At 34.9% G+C, this 20,166-nt stretch overlaps 1 protein-coding gene and 1 long non-coding RNA gene across 3 annotated transcripts in view; one reads left to right on the top strand and one right to left on the bottom strand.

The window, feature by feature from the left end:
* LOC143230135 (leukocyte tyrosine kinase receptor-like) overlaps positions 1-11,479 on the bottom strand; it is a 100,296-nt gene extending 88,817 nt beyond the window's left edge. For both annotated transcript variants that reach the window (XM_076463211.1, XM_076463203.1), the window contains exon 1: positions 10,117-11,479. In XM_076463211.1, the coding sequence (XP_076319326.1) occupies positions 10,117-10,342 (226 nt within the window). In that variant the 5' untranslated portion in view covers positions 10,343-11,479. The remainder of the gene's footprint in view (positions 1-10,116) is intronic.
* A 1,398-nt stretch (positions 11,480-12,877) lies between these two features.
* LOC143257096 (uncharacterized) lies at positions 12,878-16,310 on the top strand. Its single transcript, XR_013031691.1, has 2 exons — positions 12,878-13,119; positions 16,027-16,310. It is a non-coding gene; the product is annotated as an uncharacterized LOC143257096 (long non-coding RNA).
* The last annotated feature ends 3,856 nt before the right edge of the window (positions 16,311-20,166 follow it).

Here is a 20,166-nt window from a genome sequence, read left to right on the forward strand (position 1 = left end):
GAAAACATCAACAATAAAATTTTCAAAAAATGTTAATTTCAGCTAGGCCTACATAATACGTTAGTTAAAATAGCAAACTAATTCTGGCTATAGGCCTACAACATACGTAAGTTAGTTAAAACAACTAGTTCTAGCTACAGGCTTACATCAAAAATAAATTAGTTGATTAATTTTTTTACTGTTAAAAATTAAATTGTTTTTCAAAAATTAACATACGATATTTTTCGAACAATAGTAATATTCATAAAGAAAATTAAAATAGAGAAATGTCAAAACTCACTAAATGAGTTTATGAATGTTTAAAATTTTCCTAAAAGTTGTTAGAGCCATACTTTGAGAACTGTTATTCAAAACACGGACGATTGAGAATGTATTAAAGGACGAGTGGAGTCCAAATCAGCGGCACTCGACTCGTAATCCGAGGATCGCGGGTTCTAATCCCCGTTACACCAAACATGCTCGTCCTGTCAGCCGTGGGTGCATTATAATGTGACGGTGAATCCTACTATTAGTTGGTAAAAGAGTAGCCCAAGAGTTGACGGTGGGTGGTGATGACTACCTACCTTCCCTCTAGTCTTACATTGCTAAAATTAGGGACGGCTATCGCAGATAGCCCTCGTGTAGCTTTGCGCGAAATAAGAAAACAAAACAAACTATATATCAAATATCTTACCCATATGATCCGTAATATCTAAAACTATGTATGAAAGATCTCACCCCTATGGTCCATTGCATCTCCAAATGTGTATTAGAGATCTCACCCACACGGTTTCTATAACAACGATGTTAGTTCATAGCATCTTTCAGTATGTATCATCAATCTCACTAATATGATCCGTAGCATCTACAAAAATGTATCAACGAAGCAAGCAGAGAGTCTTCATAGATTCATCTATAATTAAGCATACATATGAACAAGATGAAAAACAGTATATCTATCATCAAGCACGAGCTATGTAAGTGGTAAGATCCCTGAACTATTGTCAGTATTTCTATTCAATGATTGCTTCATTTTCAGAAATGACGTAACAAAAAGGATTTATCTGAGAATGTGAAAATATTAAAGAAATATTTTCTATGTATGTATACATGTATGGAAAGTAAACGAAGCTACTGAAAATGTGAAAAGAGATTTAGAAAAAAAAATGTGAAAATCGCCCACGCTGTATAGTTCAGTAGAAATGTCAAAGGGTCAAAAGTAGGCTAGAGAAAGAAAGTCGGACAGGAGATTAAAAAACAAGCAAACATACGATGCATAGCTATGAAGAATTGAAGATATATACAAGTGGAATAATGAAACATGTACATGTTCTACTTTTTCATTAACAAACTGTAGTTTTACTGGGATAGAAACGTGGGTTGCCATACAAAATTGTCTAAACAATAGGTATGCTACACACTCAAATGGTTTCAACTCTATTCTTTATAGAACAGTAGCTAGGTAGATACGCGCATATATAGACGATTTTCTGTTACATTAGGTATTATGTACAATGAAATACATTTTAATTTGAGAGACACCGAACACCGAGAATGGTACGTTCTTGCGTTTAAAGTAACTTTGTTTAGTCCTCTCACGTGTATATAGTAAAAAAAACAATATCCCTTATCCTAACATAACAACGCAATTTACTGTGCGCAAAGAAACAGAAATGTCCTTATCCAGTATACATCCAGAATCAAGTAAGTCCATCCAAACACTTCAACAATCTATTGAACATCCAGACACTTCTACCGTCTACAGACTATCCGAACACTTCTACCATCTACTGTCCATACATATACGTCTACTGTCTACTAGCCATTTAAACACTTCTACTCTCTACTGACCATTCAAAAACTTCTACCATTTGACAGCTATCCAAACATACTCACAGTCTACTAGCTCTCAAATACTTTCTACCGTCCACTGGCTATCCAAGGACTTCACTGTCTTCTACTCTCTAAATGGCTTTCCTAATGTTTCTATCGTGTACTTTATAATACATGATGTAATAAGAATTTTAGACATAATTTATAACACAGAAAATGACACTTCAATTGTTATGAATGTCGGTTTTCTCGGAGAAAAAAACAACAAACAAACTGAAAGAATCATCAACTAGCCAAAAACTTTAATTTCCTGTGTCTGTTGATAACCATCTAGAATTGTTGTTTCACAGGCAGTCTGAGCTCAGTAGGCTCTGATTATATTTTTTCTTTTGGATTTATTATATGGATTCACTCTATACTGAACAGGAACAGAGATAATTAGTTTTGTCTGAGTGTGTCTTATCATTGAAACTGCGCAGAGTTATAGAGAACTTCGGTTTCACGATTACACTCCAGAGTCTCAAACATGTCCTTGTGGCTTCGATAAAAAATGAGTGAAACACTTGTTGCAAACAAGCACCAACTTATTTTCCTTTAGTTTATTTTAGGCTCATGTAGTTTTGCATAATGGTAGCGAAAATCAGTTGTTTTACTTTTCTATCTACAAGGCTGGTAAGATGTCAAGCGCCAAAATAAAATCAGTTGTTTTGTTTTTCTATCCATAAGGTTAGCAAGATGTGAATAACCCGAAAAAATCAGTTGTTTTGTCTTTCTATCCATAAGATTGGTAGGATGTCAAGAACAAAAAAAAATCAGTTGTTTTGCCTTTCTATTCACAAGACTGATAATATGTCAAGAACCAAAGCAGTGTTTGTAGGCCTTACTATGTATATTCACAAAATTACTGTGATAAACCTGTGTTGTGTGTTACAATAAAGATAAACTCTCTAGTAAAACTCACAGAAACTCTTACACTTCAAAACTGATGTGTAGTTACAAATACTCCTTTTGTTTTAGGTGATACCAGTAACAGGACATTAAAAGGACACAAGATCACTGATAAAAAGTGGCACTTTTAAAGCATCATAAGGCAATACCTTTGTGTGTGTATGTGTGTGTATGAGGGAGGTATTAGGGAAGATTATGAGGGGTGAGGGCTAACTCTGGTACATATAGGATAGGAAACCATGAAAAACAGATATATATTATTTTACACCTATTCAATCAATCTTATAAACATTTTAAAAAATCCAGAGCTGAACATTGAATTATTGCATGTTAACAATTAACAACACAATTGGTGTTTTACTGTAAACACCTACAATGCCCTGTTTTCCGTTCATTTCAAATCTGAAATGCTATTTCTATCTAACAACTATGAAATTAGGCGTATCTTTTAGTAATTGTGGAAATGTTTTAACTGAGAAAAAGAACACTTCTGGGGCATAACAGGAGGAAGAGAAGGGCCTGAGCCCCTCCAGTCCTCCTAACTGCAGTGATATCACCTCCACCTCATATCATACGTAGCTTAACTTCCTGGAATGTATTCTCTGTACTGGAGTTCCTCAATGTTATCAATGTGAACAATATTTATTGTTCAATTCTTACCTTTGTGTTATCATAAATAATTTCGAACATTGATTCAGTTAAAGTTTTGTGTTATTATTTTCAACACTTGGGTAGTATTGTTATTTAAATGTTTGAAAAATTATTGTTTTCAGTTTTATTGTGCTATTATCCTCGACATTCTAATTAATACTTTACAGGCAATTTCTTGTAGTGCTGTTGTAAATTCATCAGATAAATATAAACGTTATTTAGTTTTACTGTATTATTATTCTTAACATAATAACCTGATGATCAGTTTTCATATCAAATCAATGTAAGTAAGCCTGATAAATATGTTATTCAGTTCTATTGTTTTGTTATCTTTAATATGATTATAAACTAATCAGATTTCATGTGGTATCAATGTAAACAAGTCTGACAAATATATATGCTAGTTAGTTGTTATAATGCTACCCTTAACATAATTATCTAAGTTTATTCCATACTTTATGTAAGTTCCTATGCCAAGATAAACGACTCATATGTGATGATGACAAAAACGTATCTAACATTGTACATTTGTTACAGTTTTCAACTTTTAATAAAGGTTTTTTTTTTTTACAGAACCAATCTCTACACTATATAACCTTATCTATCTCAAGTTTTTTGTGGCGCCTTCTTAACGAAAGAAAATTTCTGTAGTTTTCAAACACATACAATTTAACACAGAAATACATTCACAATTTACAGAAGCTATAACAAAACTCTTAAGCCTATATATTTACTCTATGGCTACGTGATAGTATAATTAGTGTTCAATGCAATCACCTTTAAATTTTTCTTACAGATGTTTACAAAGCTATGTCTTATTAATAAATATGGCGACATTGCAAGGTTTCTACCAAGGTCAATAACAAAATTAAAAGAAACGTTTTAAATCAAGAAACGGATAATATATTCTCAAGGGATGACTGCTTCTTATTAAAAATAAAGTTATTCTTTAAGATGAAAAGAAAAACTCTCGTAAAACAAATAAATTATTTGATAAAACAACAAGTATGCAGAAAAATTCTTGTAAGTCGTGCAGAAATATAATTACTAATTGTTTTCCACGTGAATTACACCGACAAAGTGTCAGAATGTGACAAAATATTGATTTCATTGTTTTTTTGAAATTTCGCACAAAGCTACTCAAGGGCTATCTGGGTTAGCCGTCCCTAATTTAGTAGTGTAAGACTAGAGGGAAGGCAGCTAGTCATCACCACCCACCGCCAACTCTTGGGCTACTCTTTTACCAACGAATAGTGGGATTGACCGTCACATTATAACGCCCCCACGGTTTAAAGGGCGAGCACGTTTGGCGCGTTTAGGCGCGAACCCGCGACCCTCAGATTACGAAGCGCACGCCTTAACGCGTTAGCCCCTATTGATTTCAAAGTTTTTTTGAATGAAAATCATTCAAATAGTTAGAATAGCATATAATAGTCCCTTGGAAAAACTATGGCAAAATATATGAAAAGCTAGAGTAAATCATGTTTTCAGCTATAATAATGTAGAAATAAGTTATTTTGTTCATCCTGAACTGTCGTACAATGAAAATGTATCATACACGCAAAGCAGTTAAAAAACCCTAAAATAGTACAATGATTTCCACATGATTACTGTACTGAAAATAAACATTCGTGACATTCTTCACCAATAAATTTTCGTACAGTGATAATAAACTTTATCATCCTGAAAACATCAACAATAAAATTTTCAAAAAATGTTAATTTCAGCTAGGCCTACATAATACGTTAGTTAAAATAGCAAACTAATTCTGGCTATAGGCCTACAACATACGTAAGTTAGTTAAAACAACTAGTTCTAGCTACAGGCTTACATCAAAAATAAATTAGTTGATTAATTTTTTTACTGTTAAAAATTAAATTGTTTTTCAAAAATTAACATACGATATTTTTCGAACAATAGTAATATTCATAAAGAAAATTAAAATAGAGAAATGTCAAAACTCGCTAAATGAAGTACTTATATGAAACATATTTCAAACCTAGAGTTTATGAATGTTTAAAATTTTCCTAAAAGTTGTTAGAGCCATACTTTGAGAACTGTTATTCAAAACACGAACGATTGAGAATGTATTAAAGGACGAGTGGAGTCCAAATCAGCGGCACTCGACTCGTAATCCGAGGATCGCGGGTTCTAATCCCCGTTACACCAAACATGCTCGTCCTTTCAGCCGTGGGTGCATTATAATGTGACGGTGAATCCTACTATTAGTTGGTAAAAGAGTAGCCCACGAGTTGACGGTGAGTGGTGATGACTAGCTACCTTCCCTCTAGTCTTACACTGCTACATTAGGGACGCTTAGCGCAGATAGTTCTTTTGTAGCTTTGCGCGAAATTCAAAAACAAACCGTAACCGGATTATTACAGACACCAGCCGTGTCGATTTCAGCTAAAAAAAAAAGGATAAAAACAAGTTTTTTATATTAATTAACAGATCAATCAAATAAAAATACTGACATCTAACATATTTTTATATTGCTGGATGTTTATAAAATTAATTTCCGAAAATATAGAAGAGATTCGGACTCCTGAATTTAAGCTTACTTATACAACATTAAATAATACAATAATTAATTCATGAAAAAAAAACAAACAGATGAAACGGATAAGATAAGGGTTTCCTGCCCTAAGTCTGCGCCTGCTAATACAACTTTAAATAATATAGTTATTAAAAAAAAAAAAAGATTTATGGGGGTTTGCTCCCATAGATACTTCCACACAATCCGTGCCTGCATTAAAAATAACAAAATATACTTATATACTTATGTAGCCAGAGAATTGGTAATAGGTGGCACTAGCCAGTTCCCTTTAGTTAGCAATTTAAAATTAGTGACAACGGCAGGTAGCCTTAGAAACTTTGCAATAATAAAGACAGAACTAGTAGGTTTAGTGGCAACGGGAATAAAACCTAAGTCATTCAAATCACAAACCCATTATGTAACCGTTTAATAACAAACGTAGTGGCAATATTTCGATTATATGGATGTTTCGAACAATCGGAAGCACTAATTTTGATTAGTTGATAATTTAGTGGCATTAATCGACTAAATATAATTTTGCTTAATCAATTAGTTTATTGGACACTAACTGATGTAATCGCGGATCAGAGGCAATCGATTAAATCGTCCAGCTATAAATATAAATGATTTCATGACTATGTCTGATATTGCTCTGGTACGTTGCTACTGTAAGCAAGCTGAGAGATACGTACTATAAATTTAGTATTATTATTATGACAAGGCCCATCAAGCGTTTGTTGGCCACATCGTTGTGAGAATATTGCGAGACAATTTTTTTCACATTGTTGACAGTCTTGGACAACTAATACAGATAAAAGTGAGGGAAGACAGGTTAGCTTATGTTTACTCGCACTATATAATGTATGTGAAAAAAAGAGTATATTATAAATAACAGCACGCCAGACAAGAGACTGCTTGTCACAAACCAGATCAAGGTTAAGGAATAACAGTAGTTATTTAGTATATTAACAACAACAACAATGTGGGCCAACATGGTATTAAAATACAGTAAACTTAAACGTGTTTAGAAGTGTTCAAAGTTGTTTAAATACTCTTTAACATCAGAATTCATACGGAGTTCTGTATTCCAAATTACCTTTATTGTTAGTGCAACCATACAAATGCATACACACTCACACACATGTATATATGCCGTATATAGTGTCTGTTTATTTGTAGTGAGACAAAAAGCTATGACAACGGCTATGTCTTGTGCACGACACGAATACTGGAACCCGATTATTAATTAGCGTTTGAAATCTTCGTACTTATCGCTAGGCGCTGAGGAGGTAATCTCTGTCTTCGTTTACTATTAGTTCGATTTACTTAAAACTATAACTACTGTAAACGAGATTTCTACAACTTTTCACATCGTAGTAGTGTTGTTAGAAATACGGTTAGCGTATACAGTTTCAACATTTTCCTACAATATTTTAAATTTTCATAAAGGGCTTATTTCATAAAACCAAAAACACTTGAAATAACCTATTTCTCTGTTCCAATGTAAACCACGCAGTGGTAGCGGTAACAGTAGTATAGAACGTAGAGTACAGCCCCATTTACAAACGGTAGGCCTAAAATTTGTGATAAAAATCACGTTAACTGTATGTTTTGTTCCCATGTTCCCCTTGTTTTGTCCATAACGGATTCAAAATCAGAGGCATCAAAAATATAATTTCAGACACGTACATTTATAAATGGCATTTCAGATACATATATTTATAAATGACGTTTCAGATAATCTTTTGCTTCCATTTTTCAGCCCAACTGCCGAGTTCAGGTATTGAACGAAAGACCTCATTAGTAATACAGTGACTTCAGGGAGACTACAAAAAATAGCAGAAAGTGGCAAGAGGGGTTATTTTCTCCCTTTACATTTCACACACAAAAATTGCACGTATTATCCGTTAAATCTCTAAACAGTTGTTTGCGTTTAAACACGCATAACACATATTCTATTAATCTGTTGACTTACACTGTAAAAGGTGATCTCCCTCTTGAAAATATTTCTGTATGAAAGAGAAGATTATCTGAAATGCTATTCTTATAAGTTTCTGGTTTTGAATTTAAAATGAACAAATTAAAGTGTTTTTTATCACAATTTTTTAAGCCTACTAGTTTATAATGCTTCGTCAGCCTTCGGCGTTTAAACTGTAAATTTAAATGTACTTACGAAGTAGATATAGCCTTAAAATCCTAAACTATAGTTACTAGTTTATTCCATATTCAAAATTACGCAAGTACATAATGCGCATACTAGTCCCAGATTTTAAATTTATAGACTAGATGTAGCTAACTCCTTGTGAAAAAGACTGGCAAATCATGATAAGATATGGAAATGTCTAAGCCACATCCAGTCCCTGCTCACACTGTGGCAGAGCATAACCTATTAGACAGATTGATAAGTTGTTTCCAAGTCATGACAAGCTTGAGGCATTATTTACAATAAAATACAATATTCACTTTCACTAACAAAAAATCCTCCAGTGGCTCAAAGGTAAGTTTACAGACTTAAGACGCTAAAATTCAAGTTTCCATATACTTGGTTGGCAAAGCACTGATATCTCATTTTGTAACTTTGTGCTTAACAGTAACCGAACCATTAATAAAACAAAATAAAATGTCTGTCAGTACCTGCAACAATAAAAATCTAAAAGTGATAATCTTATTTACTAAGTAAGAAAAATTGCAAAGATGAAATAATAATTAATAAGTTTACTTGAATACATTATCATTTATAATTTAAAATTAAAGCCTACCAGGAAATCAAATTATTGGTTAAAACCTGCAAAATTAAATGCCCCAAATGTTTAACATATATATTTATTATTTCGTTTGTTCTTACAAAGATTAGTTAGCGTTTTTAACGTAGTATATGCATTTAGGGCTAACGTAAATTTCCTATACTGGTCGAACCTTGTGAGATGCTTTTGGGTTTAGTGGGCAGAGCACAGATAGCCCATTGTGTAGCTTTGTGCTTAATTCAAAAACAACAACAACAAAAAACAGCTTTTGGGTTTACGAATCGAAAATATCTCTAACAACGAGAGTTCTCAACTGATGAAACGATGAATTATAATCTTTAATAAGAATGTAAGAAAAGCATATTTAATTAGCAATAATCACTACCGGGCTAATATTTTGTTTTGACCTTTGCTGCTTGTGTGTTATATATGCTTTGCTCAACCATATGTATCTAAATCCAGCTTTTAGCTGGAAAGTTAATGTCAAAAAGTAATTAAAATCGTATTGTTTGGAGAATAAAAATCACTAGCGTATATTCTGACAAAGATTATTAAATTAATTTCTAGGGAGTGTGTGTGTGTGTTTTCTTATAGCAAAGCCGAATGAAATCGAACCCCTGATTTTAGCGTTGTAAACTTTCTAGGAAAGAACAGGCAGATATTGAAAACATACTGGGAAGCAAGTTAAGAAAATCTTGTTAGACCTACAAGATGTTTTTTCCTAAGAAGAGAATTGTAAGAATGGTAAACTAATATTTAAGGGTATATAGAGACAAAACGTTCGTAAGTAAGCAGGTATAAATTAACTCACAATATATCATAATATAAAAAGGTTCGATCTAAAAGTTTTATTTAAATTGTACCATTAGCGCCATCTTTATAATTGTTATGATAAATATAACTATATCTCATCAAGAATGATAGAACTGTTGGAACTGAAAGGTTTGTTTAAAGTTTTAATATTAGCGCCGATTTGTTCTCATAAACGATACGAAACGAAAATTGTGTGTTAACGTTTTCATTATGCCTAAAGTAAAAATTGTTTTAGTATTCGAATAAATTGTCCTAAAACTAGAAAGAAAATCGAGCTGTTATATTATGAAAGATTTAAACTTCTGCCCTTTATTAATTTAATAAGTTAATCGTAAATTATGTTATAGCCAAATGGAAAAAATTTCATAAAAGTGATCCAACGATTGGATTTTAACATCCAAATTGTTTTTGTTTTTTCTCGCACATATGCTGAAGTTAAGACATACGGTAAAACTTCACTACAAAACTCGAATATTATTGGCAGATTGCGTTTAAAATTAATAAAGCTAAAATCTGAAAGCTGGGGAAAATGATTTATTTTTTATTTTTTAAGTATTCGGTTGTTGAAAATTAATCGTTAAGCCTATTCCATAAAACCAGTTTCTTACTCACCGTAGGTACTGTTGTCAGCGTCTGTAAGAGGACCTGTCTGATGGAGGGAACCATTTTGCAGTCGAGAGAAAATCTCCGGTGATACTACCTCATAACCCGAATTTTTTGGCCATTCCCAGGCACAGTGTGTTTCGAAGTCACACCGAAACTCTGAAGAACACAAACAGAAAACTAAAACGACAGTGAAGTAAAAGATCCCAGCTGTAAAATATTTGACACACGGCATGACTCTTGTTTTCCAGATAGTTAACTGTTGGATATTTACTTCCAGTCTAAGCCGTTACTACGGACACTACAATCCACCCTCTGTATCCTTGTCATTCTGAAACCATGGAAACCACACGGCACAGATGCTGCTACTGATAACCGAGAGGAAGAAGGGAAGAGAGCCGGTTAGACCTTAGTATACTGTGATCTCCACCTTTTATCTCACAATGTCAACCTGTTTAGGAAGTTTTTTGTTGTTTTTTTTTGTAAGTCTACCATACTTTCTACAGTACAAAATTTCCTTTATGAAGAAACGCTGTGTATTTACACAATATAAAATATTAGTTGATCCGTAATAGCTTGTTGATCGATTCTAGTGTAACTAACACCAGCGAAGTTGACTAACATTTGTGTGTGTGTACAGGTACATAGCATTCATCACTACGCTAGCCAGATCCTTCACTTGTACGAAGTAAAAACTGTTGTTCCCGAATCTGTCTGCAGCGGGAAAATAATACTAACAGACGCGCTCGTGCACGTCGTCAACACTAGCTGCAGCTGTCTGTTGCCTGGTCCTAGCCGGGCTCGTGAAACCGTTGCCAATTCCGTCAATGTCACAGGATCTCGACAGCAAGCAAAACAAGACAAGAAGGTCGTGCTTCGACTGGGAGGTTTGTTATATTTTTTTACAGACAAACGTGTATATAAATATATATATCAGAATGTGCAAAGTACTGTGATTAACTAGCTATGTATGCTTGGAAGTACACCCACAGAATTTGATCGGTACAAATAAGCCTTTCAGTCTACTCATCTAAACAGTGCAGCACCAACGTTACAGTTCATATCGTCAGGGAAAACAGCTCTTATGTTGAACTATAAAGAACAACGTGTAATTAATACCACTTGCTCGCGGCCTCTCTTCTTCACATGTTGTCAAATCCTGCTCGCGCTTTCAGCTCAAGCCTTCCTTGAGTCCGGAGCCACGTGCATTCTGCAAAATCCGAGGAATCAATAAGAGAATGAATTCGGGCCTTGACGTGATACAGCACGTGCGATACAAACAGTTATGACAAAAAAAAATGTATTGGTACAACTTATTTCGAAGATTTAAGTTTTTTCCACCTAACACTCTGGCTACAGTAGTTATGTCGATATAGTAAGAGATAATTAAGTAATTGCTCATACATTGCTTTTATCTATAAAAAACAAAGGACCGGGTAAACAATGTTATGCACTACTCATTTATGTATTCATTATCTGATTACGAACGTAACTTTGTTATCGTTTGTTTATGTTTTCACAATAAACGGTTTGAGAAAAACACAATGTTAGATCGATCTTGCGACAGATGACGATCATTTTATTAAAAAAACAAATTTTTTTGTTTCACAAAATGTTTATCTATTCAGTGGCTCCACCTGCTTTAGACTGTAAATAAAGAGAATGCAGTTCCATTAAATTCAACGCAATTAGCTCACTATAAATACTTGACTATTCACGTCAATACTGTGTTTTTCTCCACTAAATAAAGCTAGAAAACGTTAGTATTTCTGAAGGTTGGGTTAACTTACTCAACAAAATTATGACACAACAAATATTAGAAGTGGCATCAATACTCGAATTTAGCTATGTGATCTTGGTTGTTTTCCTAAGAGTTCCATTTAAGAATCTAGGTCATATTAACCGCTTATAATATAACTTACAATGGATAAACTCGTCAATATCATCGTTTACGCTAATAAGATCAGTCACGAACTAATGCATCATAATAGTTTGTTTGTTTGGGATTAAGCACAAAGCTACACAATGGGCTATCTGTGCCCTGCTCACCAAGGCTATCGAAACCTGGTTTTCAGCGGTGTGAGTCCGCAGACATACCGCTATGCCACTTTCTACCTATGAACTGTAACTACAAAAGCATATCCTATAGATTCCATCTGTGATATACAACTATAAAATTATATCCTAGTGACTTCAACTATAAGATATAGCTACGACAATGCGATAGCTAAGTGACTTCACCAAAGATATAAAGCTGCAAAGAATATGATATCTTAGCAGCTTCGCCAATGAAAACAGGTGCAATGATATTATATATTAGGTGAATCCACCTATGAGATAAAGCTGCAAAAATGTAATATTTTAGTAGTTCAACCTATGAGAAACAGGTGCAATAATATATCACAACAACAGCAACTTACTTGCAGTGTCACCTAAACGTGTATCTACTTTTACTGGTTATATCGACTTCAAACATAAAATTTTATGCGACTGCTCAAACTGTGATTGAAAAAAGAAACGATATCACGTAAGTATCTTTATGATATAATGATAACGTTTGAAAGACATTTGCAAAACTAGTGCTCCTCTTGAGAGATATAAAAACTATGTAAATATAAACAATAATTTCATTTTGATACATGTATAAATATCTAGATTTGTAGTTGCGCCTTTTTGGAAATAAGGTTTATAACTATGAATCCTAACTATAAGTCCTAAATAAACTATTATATAGTTTGATAGCTAGGCTGGCTAGCTCCAAGATGGCGACACCACGTGATGTATTCCAGCTGTAGTAACTTCGCCCTGCTTATAGGTAGCGCGAGCACCTGCTATTGAACATAACGTTAATAATTTCAGGCTCAGAGCAAGTAGTTATAGAGGCCACATTTCGTACAACTGTGACCTACTTTAGCAGTTCTGTCGATTTGGCCTGCTAGACTTGACGGTGCCGAGTAACGCGTGAGTGTTTGATTCGTATTTGATACCATGGATACTCGTACCTTGTCAGAGGTAGTGTGTGAATTTAACGTTAACATTGTCCTAATTAATCATTGCAACTGTTGTGACTGTGCTCAGAAGTTTTAATTTGTATCGATTTTTGAAAAAAGGAAAATATTCTTTCATATAATGAATATATATACTTATTTATATATCCTTTATACATTACTTAGTACTTTTGTTTCATATGTATCCTTCATTTTCTCATAACACGCCCCCTATAAAAATTAAATTCACGAAACAATCCAAATAATAGTCTTATCCTATGACTGTTTTAATCCATGTTTAATAAGCTCTATTTTAATTATATTGGCCCGGTATGGCCAAGCGTGTTAAGGCGTTCGACTCGTAATCTGAGGGTTGCGGGTTCGAATCGCGGTCGCACCAAACATGCTCGCCTTTTCAGCCGTGGGGGCGTTATAACGTGATGATCAATCGCACTATTCGTTGGTAAAAGAGTAGCCCAAGAGTTAGCGGTGGGTGGTGATGACTAGCTGTCTTCCCTCTAGTCTTACATTGCTAAATTAGGGACGGCTAGCGCAGATAGCCCTCGAGTAGCTTTACGCGAAATTCGAAAAACAAACAAAACAATTAATTATGTTGCTGAATTGTAAAGCGTATGAAATACGTGGATTTTTATTTTACAGAGAACGCATGGCGTGTAATTTTCTAGTATAAAAATATTACCAATATACATTCTAGATTACGTATTTTATGTACAGTGCTAAGCACGATACCCTGCAGAGCCCTGGCGTCATACTCTTGTTGGACTATACAGTGTAACTATCTTTTATTCAAATGGTAAAGTGTTGCCAAGTAAAAGAAAAATGTATAGAAATCTCTATTACGTCACTGTTGCAAAAAATTAATTATTTTCTATCAAAGCTTGAAACCATTAAGCTTCTCAGGTCAAACCACGATCCTTTTAATAAAGGCTGGTCGTAAATTTTAACAATTTCCAGGCTTCCAGTGATCAAGATCATGGCGTCAAAACTATGGATTAACTGGCACTATTTGAATTTTGTTTTCAAAATGCTGAAAACTTCCAATGAATATGAACAAGTGCCTAAACGCTTCCTAGGTGTATGGTCAAATGGTTGGACTTGAAAGAACCATTATCAAATTGGTGACCCTTTCAAAGTGCATGGTCAAATTATTGGATACTTCCAAGGTAAGCCTGGCATGGCAAGGTGGGTTAATGCCCTCAACTCGTAATCCGAGGGACGCGGGTTCGAATCCCCGTCACTTCCAAACATGCTCGCCTTTTCAGCCGTGGGGGCGTTATAACGTGATGATCAATTCCACTATTCGTTGGTAGAAGAGTAGCCCAAGAGTTGTTGGTGGGTGGTGATGACTAACTGCCTTTTCTCTGTAGTCTTACACTGCTAAATTAGGGACGGCTAGCGCAGATAGCCCTCATGTGGCTTTATGCAAAATTCGAAAACAAAACAAACAAACTTCCAAGGTCTACGGACAAATGGCGGGACACTTCTAATGAGCATGATTAAATTGCTTGACATCTTCAAAGTGCATGATCAAATAGCTGGCCACTAACACGAAGTATCTAATAGGTAACAATTCTAAGATACATAGTTAAATGGTTGGACATTTCGAAGGTTAACTTGGCACTTCTAAGATGCAGGGTCAAATGGTTGGATATTTCGAAGTTATACCCCTATATAGAGATTTAGATAATAAAAGAAAAGCCATATCTACTCAGTTCTACTTTATGGATAGTAGTAATTTCACTTCAAAGTTAATTATGTTGGTTTGAACACACTTATTGGCATTTAAAAAGCGGATTTCTAACATTGCTTTCTAATTGTTAATTATTAACATTCAAACAATAATTAAAGTACTGTCATTTACATTAATAAAATACAAGCTTGGAACTTACATTAGAATCAGTAAAGTTGTATTTTAAAACATTAGCACTATAATGGGTGCATTCAAAATTTTATCTTGGGACACTTCGCAGTTTAAAAAAAAATTTTGTTTGTACATTACAAACTTGCCACGTGTGTCACGGGCTACTCCTGTGTTCAAGAAGCTTTGACATTTTTTTAGTTAAAAGTAATGAATCAACATTTTCTATTAATAGATTTCTACGGTACTTTACACTTAGGTTTGACCTACAAAAAACACCCCTTCCGAGAGATATTTTGAATAGTTATACAGTCCTCCTTTCTACCTGAGTGTATGATTCTTGGGTGAGGGAAGGGTGCACATGACTGGACACTTTCCAGGAATGTGGCCGGCTGGCTGGATGCTTTTAGAAGTATTAGAAGTTATATTTAAGTTAAGAAACTATGATAATGAATCGCATCAAGAAAAAACGTGACTTATGAGAAGAAACAAAATGTAAGCCTTCGTTTAGATCGTATTTATCATGTTTTCTATTATTCTTTCTGTCATTAAAATAAGTTTGTTTATTTGTTAAGCACAATGGATTATCTGTGCTCTGCCCATGAAATTTAGCGTCGTAAGTCTACAGACTTAGCGTTGAGTCACTGAGGGCCTACTAAAACTAAATGTTTTTATTGTACGCCGTTACCTAATGTGTAGTAAATGTTGTATATTACGCTAACTACTAAGTATTGTATTTTATATTTGTGAAAGTTTGTTAAATTAAATTATTTCTAGGTATCTTTTAAACTTTTAGCTACTGAATATTAAAATAATTAAACAAGTTACCTCTTTCTTTCTTTGTGAACCTGACGGTGACCGAAGAAGGTCGAAACGTTGTTCGCTCCTCTATATACAAATTTTCTTAACCCAAACCAGCCGTTTTTACATATATAGTTTTCTCTACAAGTGGGTTTTCTCGTCATCACTGATTAATATTTGCTTTAGTTTTTGCATATTCTATATAGAATTTATTATATTTTATTTTTGTATCGTATATTGAATTAACCACAGACATGAGCGACGACATCTTTTATCATCTGTGGAAAATATTTCACCACCCAAGGAAATGAATACATCATCATTAGAACTCCAAGAAACAGGAAACTGTTTTTCTTTTTGTTTTCTTTAAAGATCTATTAAATCGGTATGCGAGGAGTTGACTGAAAACGACCCAACTCACAGAGAGGCCTCCGCGTGTCTCTCCAGGTTGGGACTGATCTTCCACAAGAAGGGGACATAAAAGTGGGAATCCCCGATGATGCTTGATGATTATAAATAAAGTTGTTTATTTCCTAGCCTCGAGTGTTCTTATTTCCTATATTCTTGTGTCTTTCTTCAGTTGTTTTAATTTTGGTTCAAATGCCAAAATTAAACAAAACTTACGCACGTGCGTACTGTGTTTATAAGACGCAGCTCCATAGGTAATAACGAGAAGCTTACCGAAACGTTATAAGTGAAGAGTGAAACATATGTTTCTAATATGAGATTGTACGACTTTTGTAGAAAAATTCTGAACAGCTATAAATGGGCAGAGTAATAATTTTATTTTGGAGGAGTTGTCCCCTCAGATTGTAAATGTTTCAGCAAGAAGAAAATAAATCTCATATTTTTCTCATTCAAAATCTACGCCAAATTTAAGAGTTATGGTTACCCCGTATTTAAATTGACTTTTTAAACATCGATTGTAAATTATTGTATTTTATAAACAACAGATACTTTTCACACTAAAACCATCTATCGGTGAGGAAACGACTTATTAAGGTGAAGCGATAACTCATGGTATCAATTCTTAGTCGGCCCGGCATGGCCAAACGTGTTAAGGCGTTCGACTCGTAATCCGAGGGTTGCGGGTTCGAATTCCGGTCGCACCAAACATGCTCGCCCTTTCAGTCATGGGGGCGTTATAATGTGACGGTCAATCCCACTATTTGTTGGTAAAAGAGTAACCCAAGAGTTGGCGGTGGGTGGTGATGACTAGCTGCCTTCCTCTTGTCTTACACTGCTAAATTAGGGACGGCTAGCGCAGATAGCCCTCGAGTAACTTTGCGCGAAATTCCAAACAAACAAACACACAAACAATTCTTAGTTCTATGAGCTTGTAAACCTAATAGCTTGTTTGTTTAAAATTAAGCACAAAGCTACACAATGGGCTATCTGTACTCTGCCCACCACGGATATTGAAACTCGGTTTTTAGTGTGTAAGTCCGCAGACATACCACAATACTACTGGGGGACTAAACCTAATAGAAAACGCGGATATAAAAGTACACGTTTAAATATTAAGTTTGGAATGTTTGCTACTGAATTTAAAGTCAAAGGTGATGTTTCATGAAACCTCAAAATCTGTTTGGCATTTTAAGGTAAACTGATATTGCGACATGTATCAAAGAGTTAGCTTAACTAATAACGGCAGATTCGACTAGGAAAGTTTTGGAGTAATCTGTGTTTAAAATTTTGACTGGATTTTCTTGTGCTTGAGAAATAGTTAGATTGAGAATAAATTTAATAAAATGAGCAAATTTTTATTATTGACAAAAATGAAAGAAGGTTTGGTTTGTTTTGAATTTCGCACAAAGCTACACGAGGGCTATCTGCGCTAGCCGTCCCTAAGTTAGCAGTGTAAGACTAGAGGGAAGGCAGCTAGTCATCACCACCCACCGCCAACTCTTGGGCTACTATTTTACCAACGAATAGTGAGATTGACCGTCACATTATAATGCCCCCACGGCTGAAAGGGCGATCATGTTTTGCGCGACGGGAGGCGAACCCGCGACCCTCAGATTACGAGTCGCACGCCTTAACGCGCTTTGCCATACCGGGCCAACAATGGTACTTACATAAAATACTTATTAAAACACTTTAACTTAATTAACAATGTATTTTACCACTTCTTTACTGGTAGCTTTCCAGGGGCGAATACAAAATCATCTGGCACACAAAAACAAATAAAAACCCTACAAAGACTGAAATGTTAATTCTAATGTCTGTATTAAGCTAGAATTATTATAGTCTAAGCGTGTATCATACAGAGCAACTACTTAAAATGCCAGTAGAGTTTGTGAATGCCACGTAAGTGTTTTGGGGAAGATAAATATAGTGACAGACGCCATTCTGGATATGCAATTGCTATATGTATGATTTTATTAACATTGTTCAATTATCACGCGAGAAGGTACTACATCATTAAAACCAGAGTTGACCTCCCAAAGGACCAAAAAAAGCTTGCGTGAGAGTTGCAATGATTATTCTTGAAACAAGACTCGAGTAATTCAAGTCATTCAAAGTAGACTTCCAAATTACGTACGGGTATTGATGTTTTGTTTGGCTATTATTTCAAATAATCTTCGAAATAGCTTCTGCGAGAGATTATTTAATTAAATTGGATTATTCGAGCTTTATATTCAACGTCCAAATGTCTTCGTACAAAAATTTTGTTACAACAGTTCTGATTTTATAAACATCAACAACAGCTGGACTTTCCTTATATTCCACATGACCGAATACTTCTTGGAACGCGAGCCATTTTCTATATTTAGTTGAATGTTGAGACACTTCATTAGCTCTTTTTATCCCTTTGATGTTGTGGGTTTTTCAGCCATTTCGTCGTCTTGTTAGTGATGTCAACTTTTATGGTGGTAAGAACCTCAACACTTACAGACTTAAGAAACTAGGAAAGGCAAGGATGATTTTAGTACTTCTCATGTTTTGTCAGATTTATAGGAAACTATATGGAGTACCGTCTGTTGGATAGGTGAACTAAAATTCGTTTGTAACAAAGGGCAGGAAATTGGACTTCTATGTTTTTAATAACACAGTAAACGTTAAACGTGCAATAAAAATACATAAGTGTACCAATAATGAGACGAAAGACATTTTGTTTTCATGAAATCTGAAAACAGTAGTTATATGGTTCATTTTAATGCTGAAGGATACACAACACTGGTGTGTTTATTTTCGAAATTAGAAAAATAGAGGGTCCGATCGCCATGATCCATCCCTGTAATCCTGTATCACTGTGTCATCTTGACCTTGCATTGGCCATGTGTGTTAAGGTGTTCGACTCGTAATCTGAGGGTCGCGGGTTCGAATCCCCGTCGCACCAAATATGCGAGCCCTTTCAGCCGTGGGGGCGTTGTAATGTTACGGTCAATCCCACTATTCGTGGGTAAAAGAATAGCCCAAGAGTTGACTTTTAGTGATGAGTAGCTGCCTTCCCTATAATCTTACTGCTAAATTAGGGACGGCTATTGCAGATAGCCCTCGAGTATCTTTACGCAAAATTCAAAAACAAACAAACAAACTGTGTCATCTTCGGCGCTGATTGACAAAGAAATGTGGAAACGTATAAGAAACAGATACACAAACAGACATATTGACGTTTATTTATACAGATCTAAAGAAAATATTTGTATTTGTGACAAAGGTTCTAAAACGATCTGCCTGCGTCACTCACTTTAATCACTGACTAGAGGGAAGGCAGCCACGATCTGCCTGCGTCCCTCACTTTCAATTACTGACTAGAGAGAAGGCAGCCACGATCTGCCTGCGTTTCTCACTTTTCATCACTGACTAGAGAGAAGGCAGCCACGATCTGCCTGCGTTCCTCACTTTTAATCACTGATTGTAGTGAAGGCAGCCAGTTAGCAGCACTATCAACCTCCAGACATACAGCTTGAAAGACAGGAAATACTTTGTAGTATCACGTAGATACGATTCCTTTTGCCCCAAGTGGTACAACGGTATGTTTGCTGACTCACAACGCTAGAAACTGGATTTCGATACCCCTGGAAGGCAGAGCACAGATAGCCCATTGAGTGGCATTGAACGTAATTACAAATAAACAATAAATAAATCGAATCCGTTTTGCCAGCTTCGAAATTCAGACCTCCACCTTATAGTTAACCGGTACTTTTCAAGGAAATGCTTTTAATCTTTCATAGTGCACTGTGCATCTCAGAGCTAAGCAGGAGTCATGCAGTATTATTATAGTCGAGTCTAAAAGTCAGCGTAAATGTCAAAGCATCTTAAGAGTGTGGACAGGATATCTTTCTTTGGATATATTTTTCATATTCGTTAGCAAGTATAAAAACGTCACTTTCACTACAGACATCTGTATGATATTGCTCCAACTACAAGTATACATATTCTAAG

This window comes from Tachypleus tridentatus, chromosome 1 (assembly GCF_004210375.1).
Source record: "Tachypleus tridentatus isolate NWPU-2018 chromosome 1, ASM421037v1, whole genome shotgun sequence".
Lineage (NCBI taxonomy): Eukaryota > Metazoa > Arthropoda > Merostomata > Xiphosura > Limulidae > Tachypleus > Tachypleus tridentatus.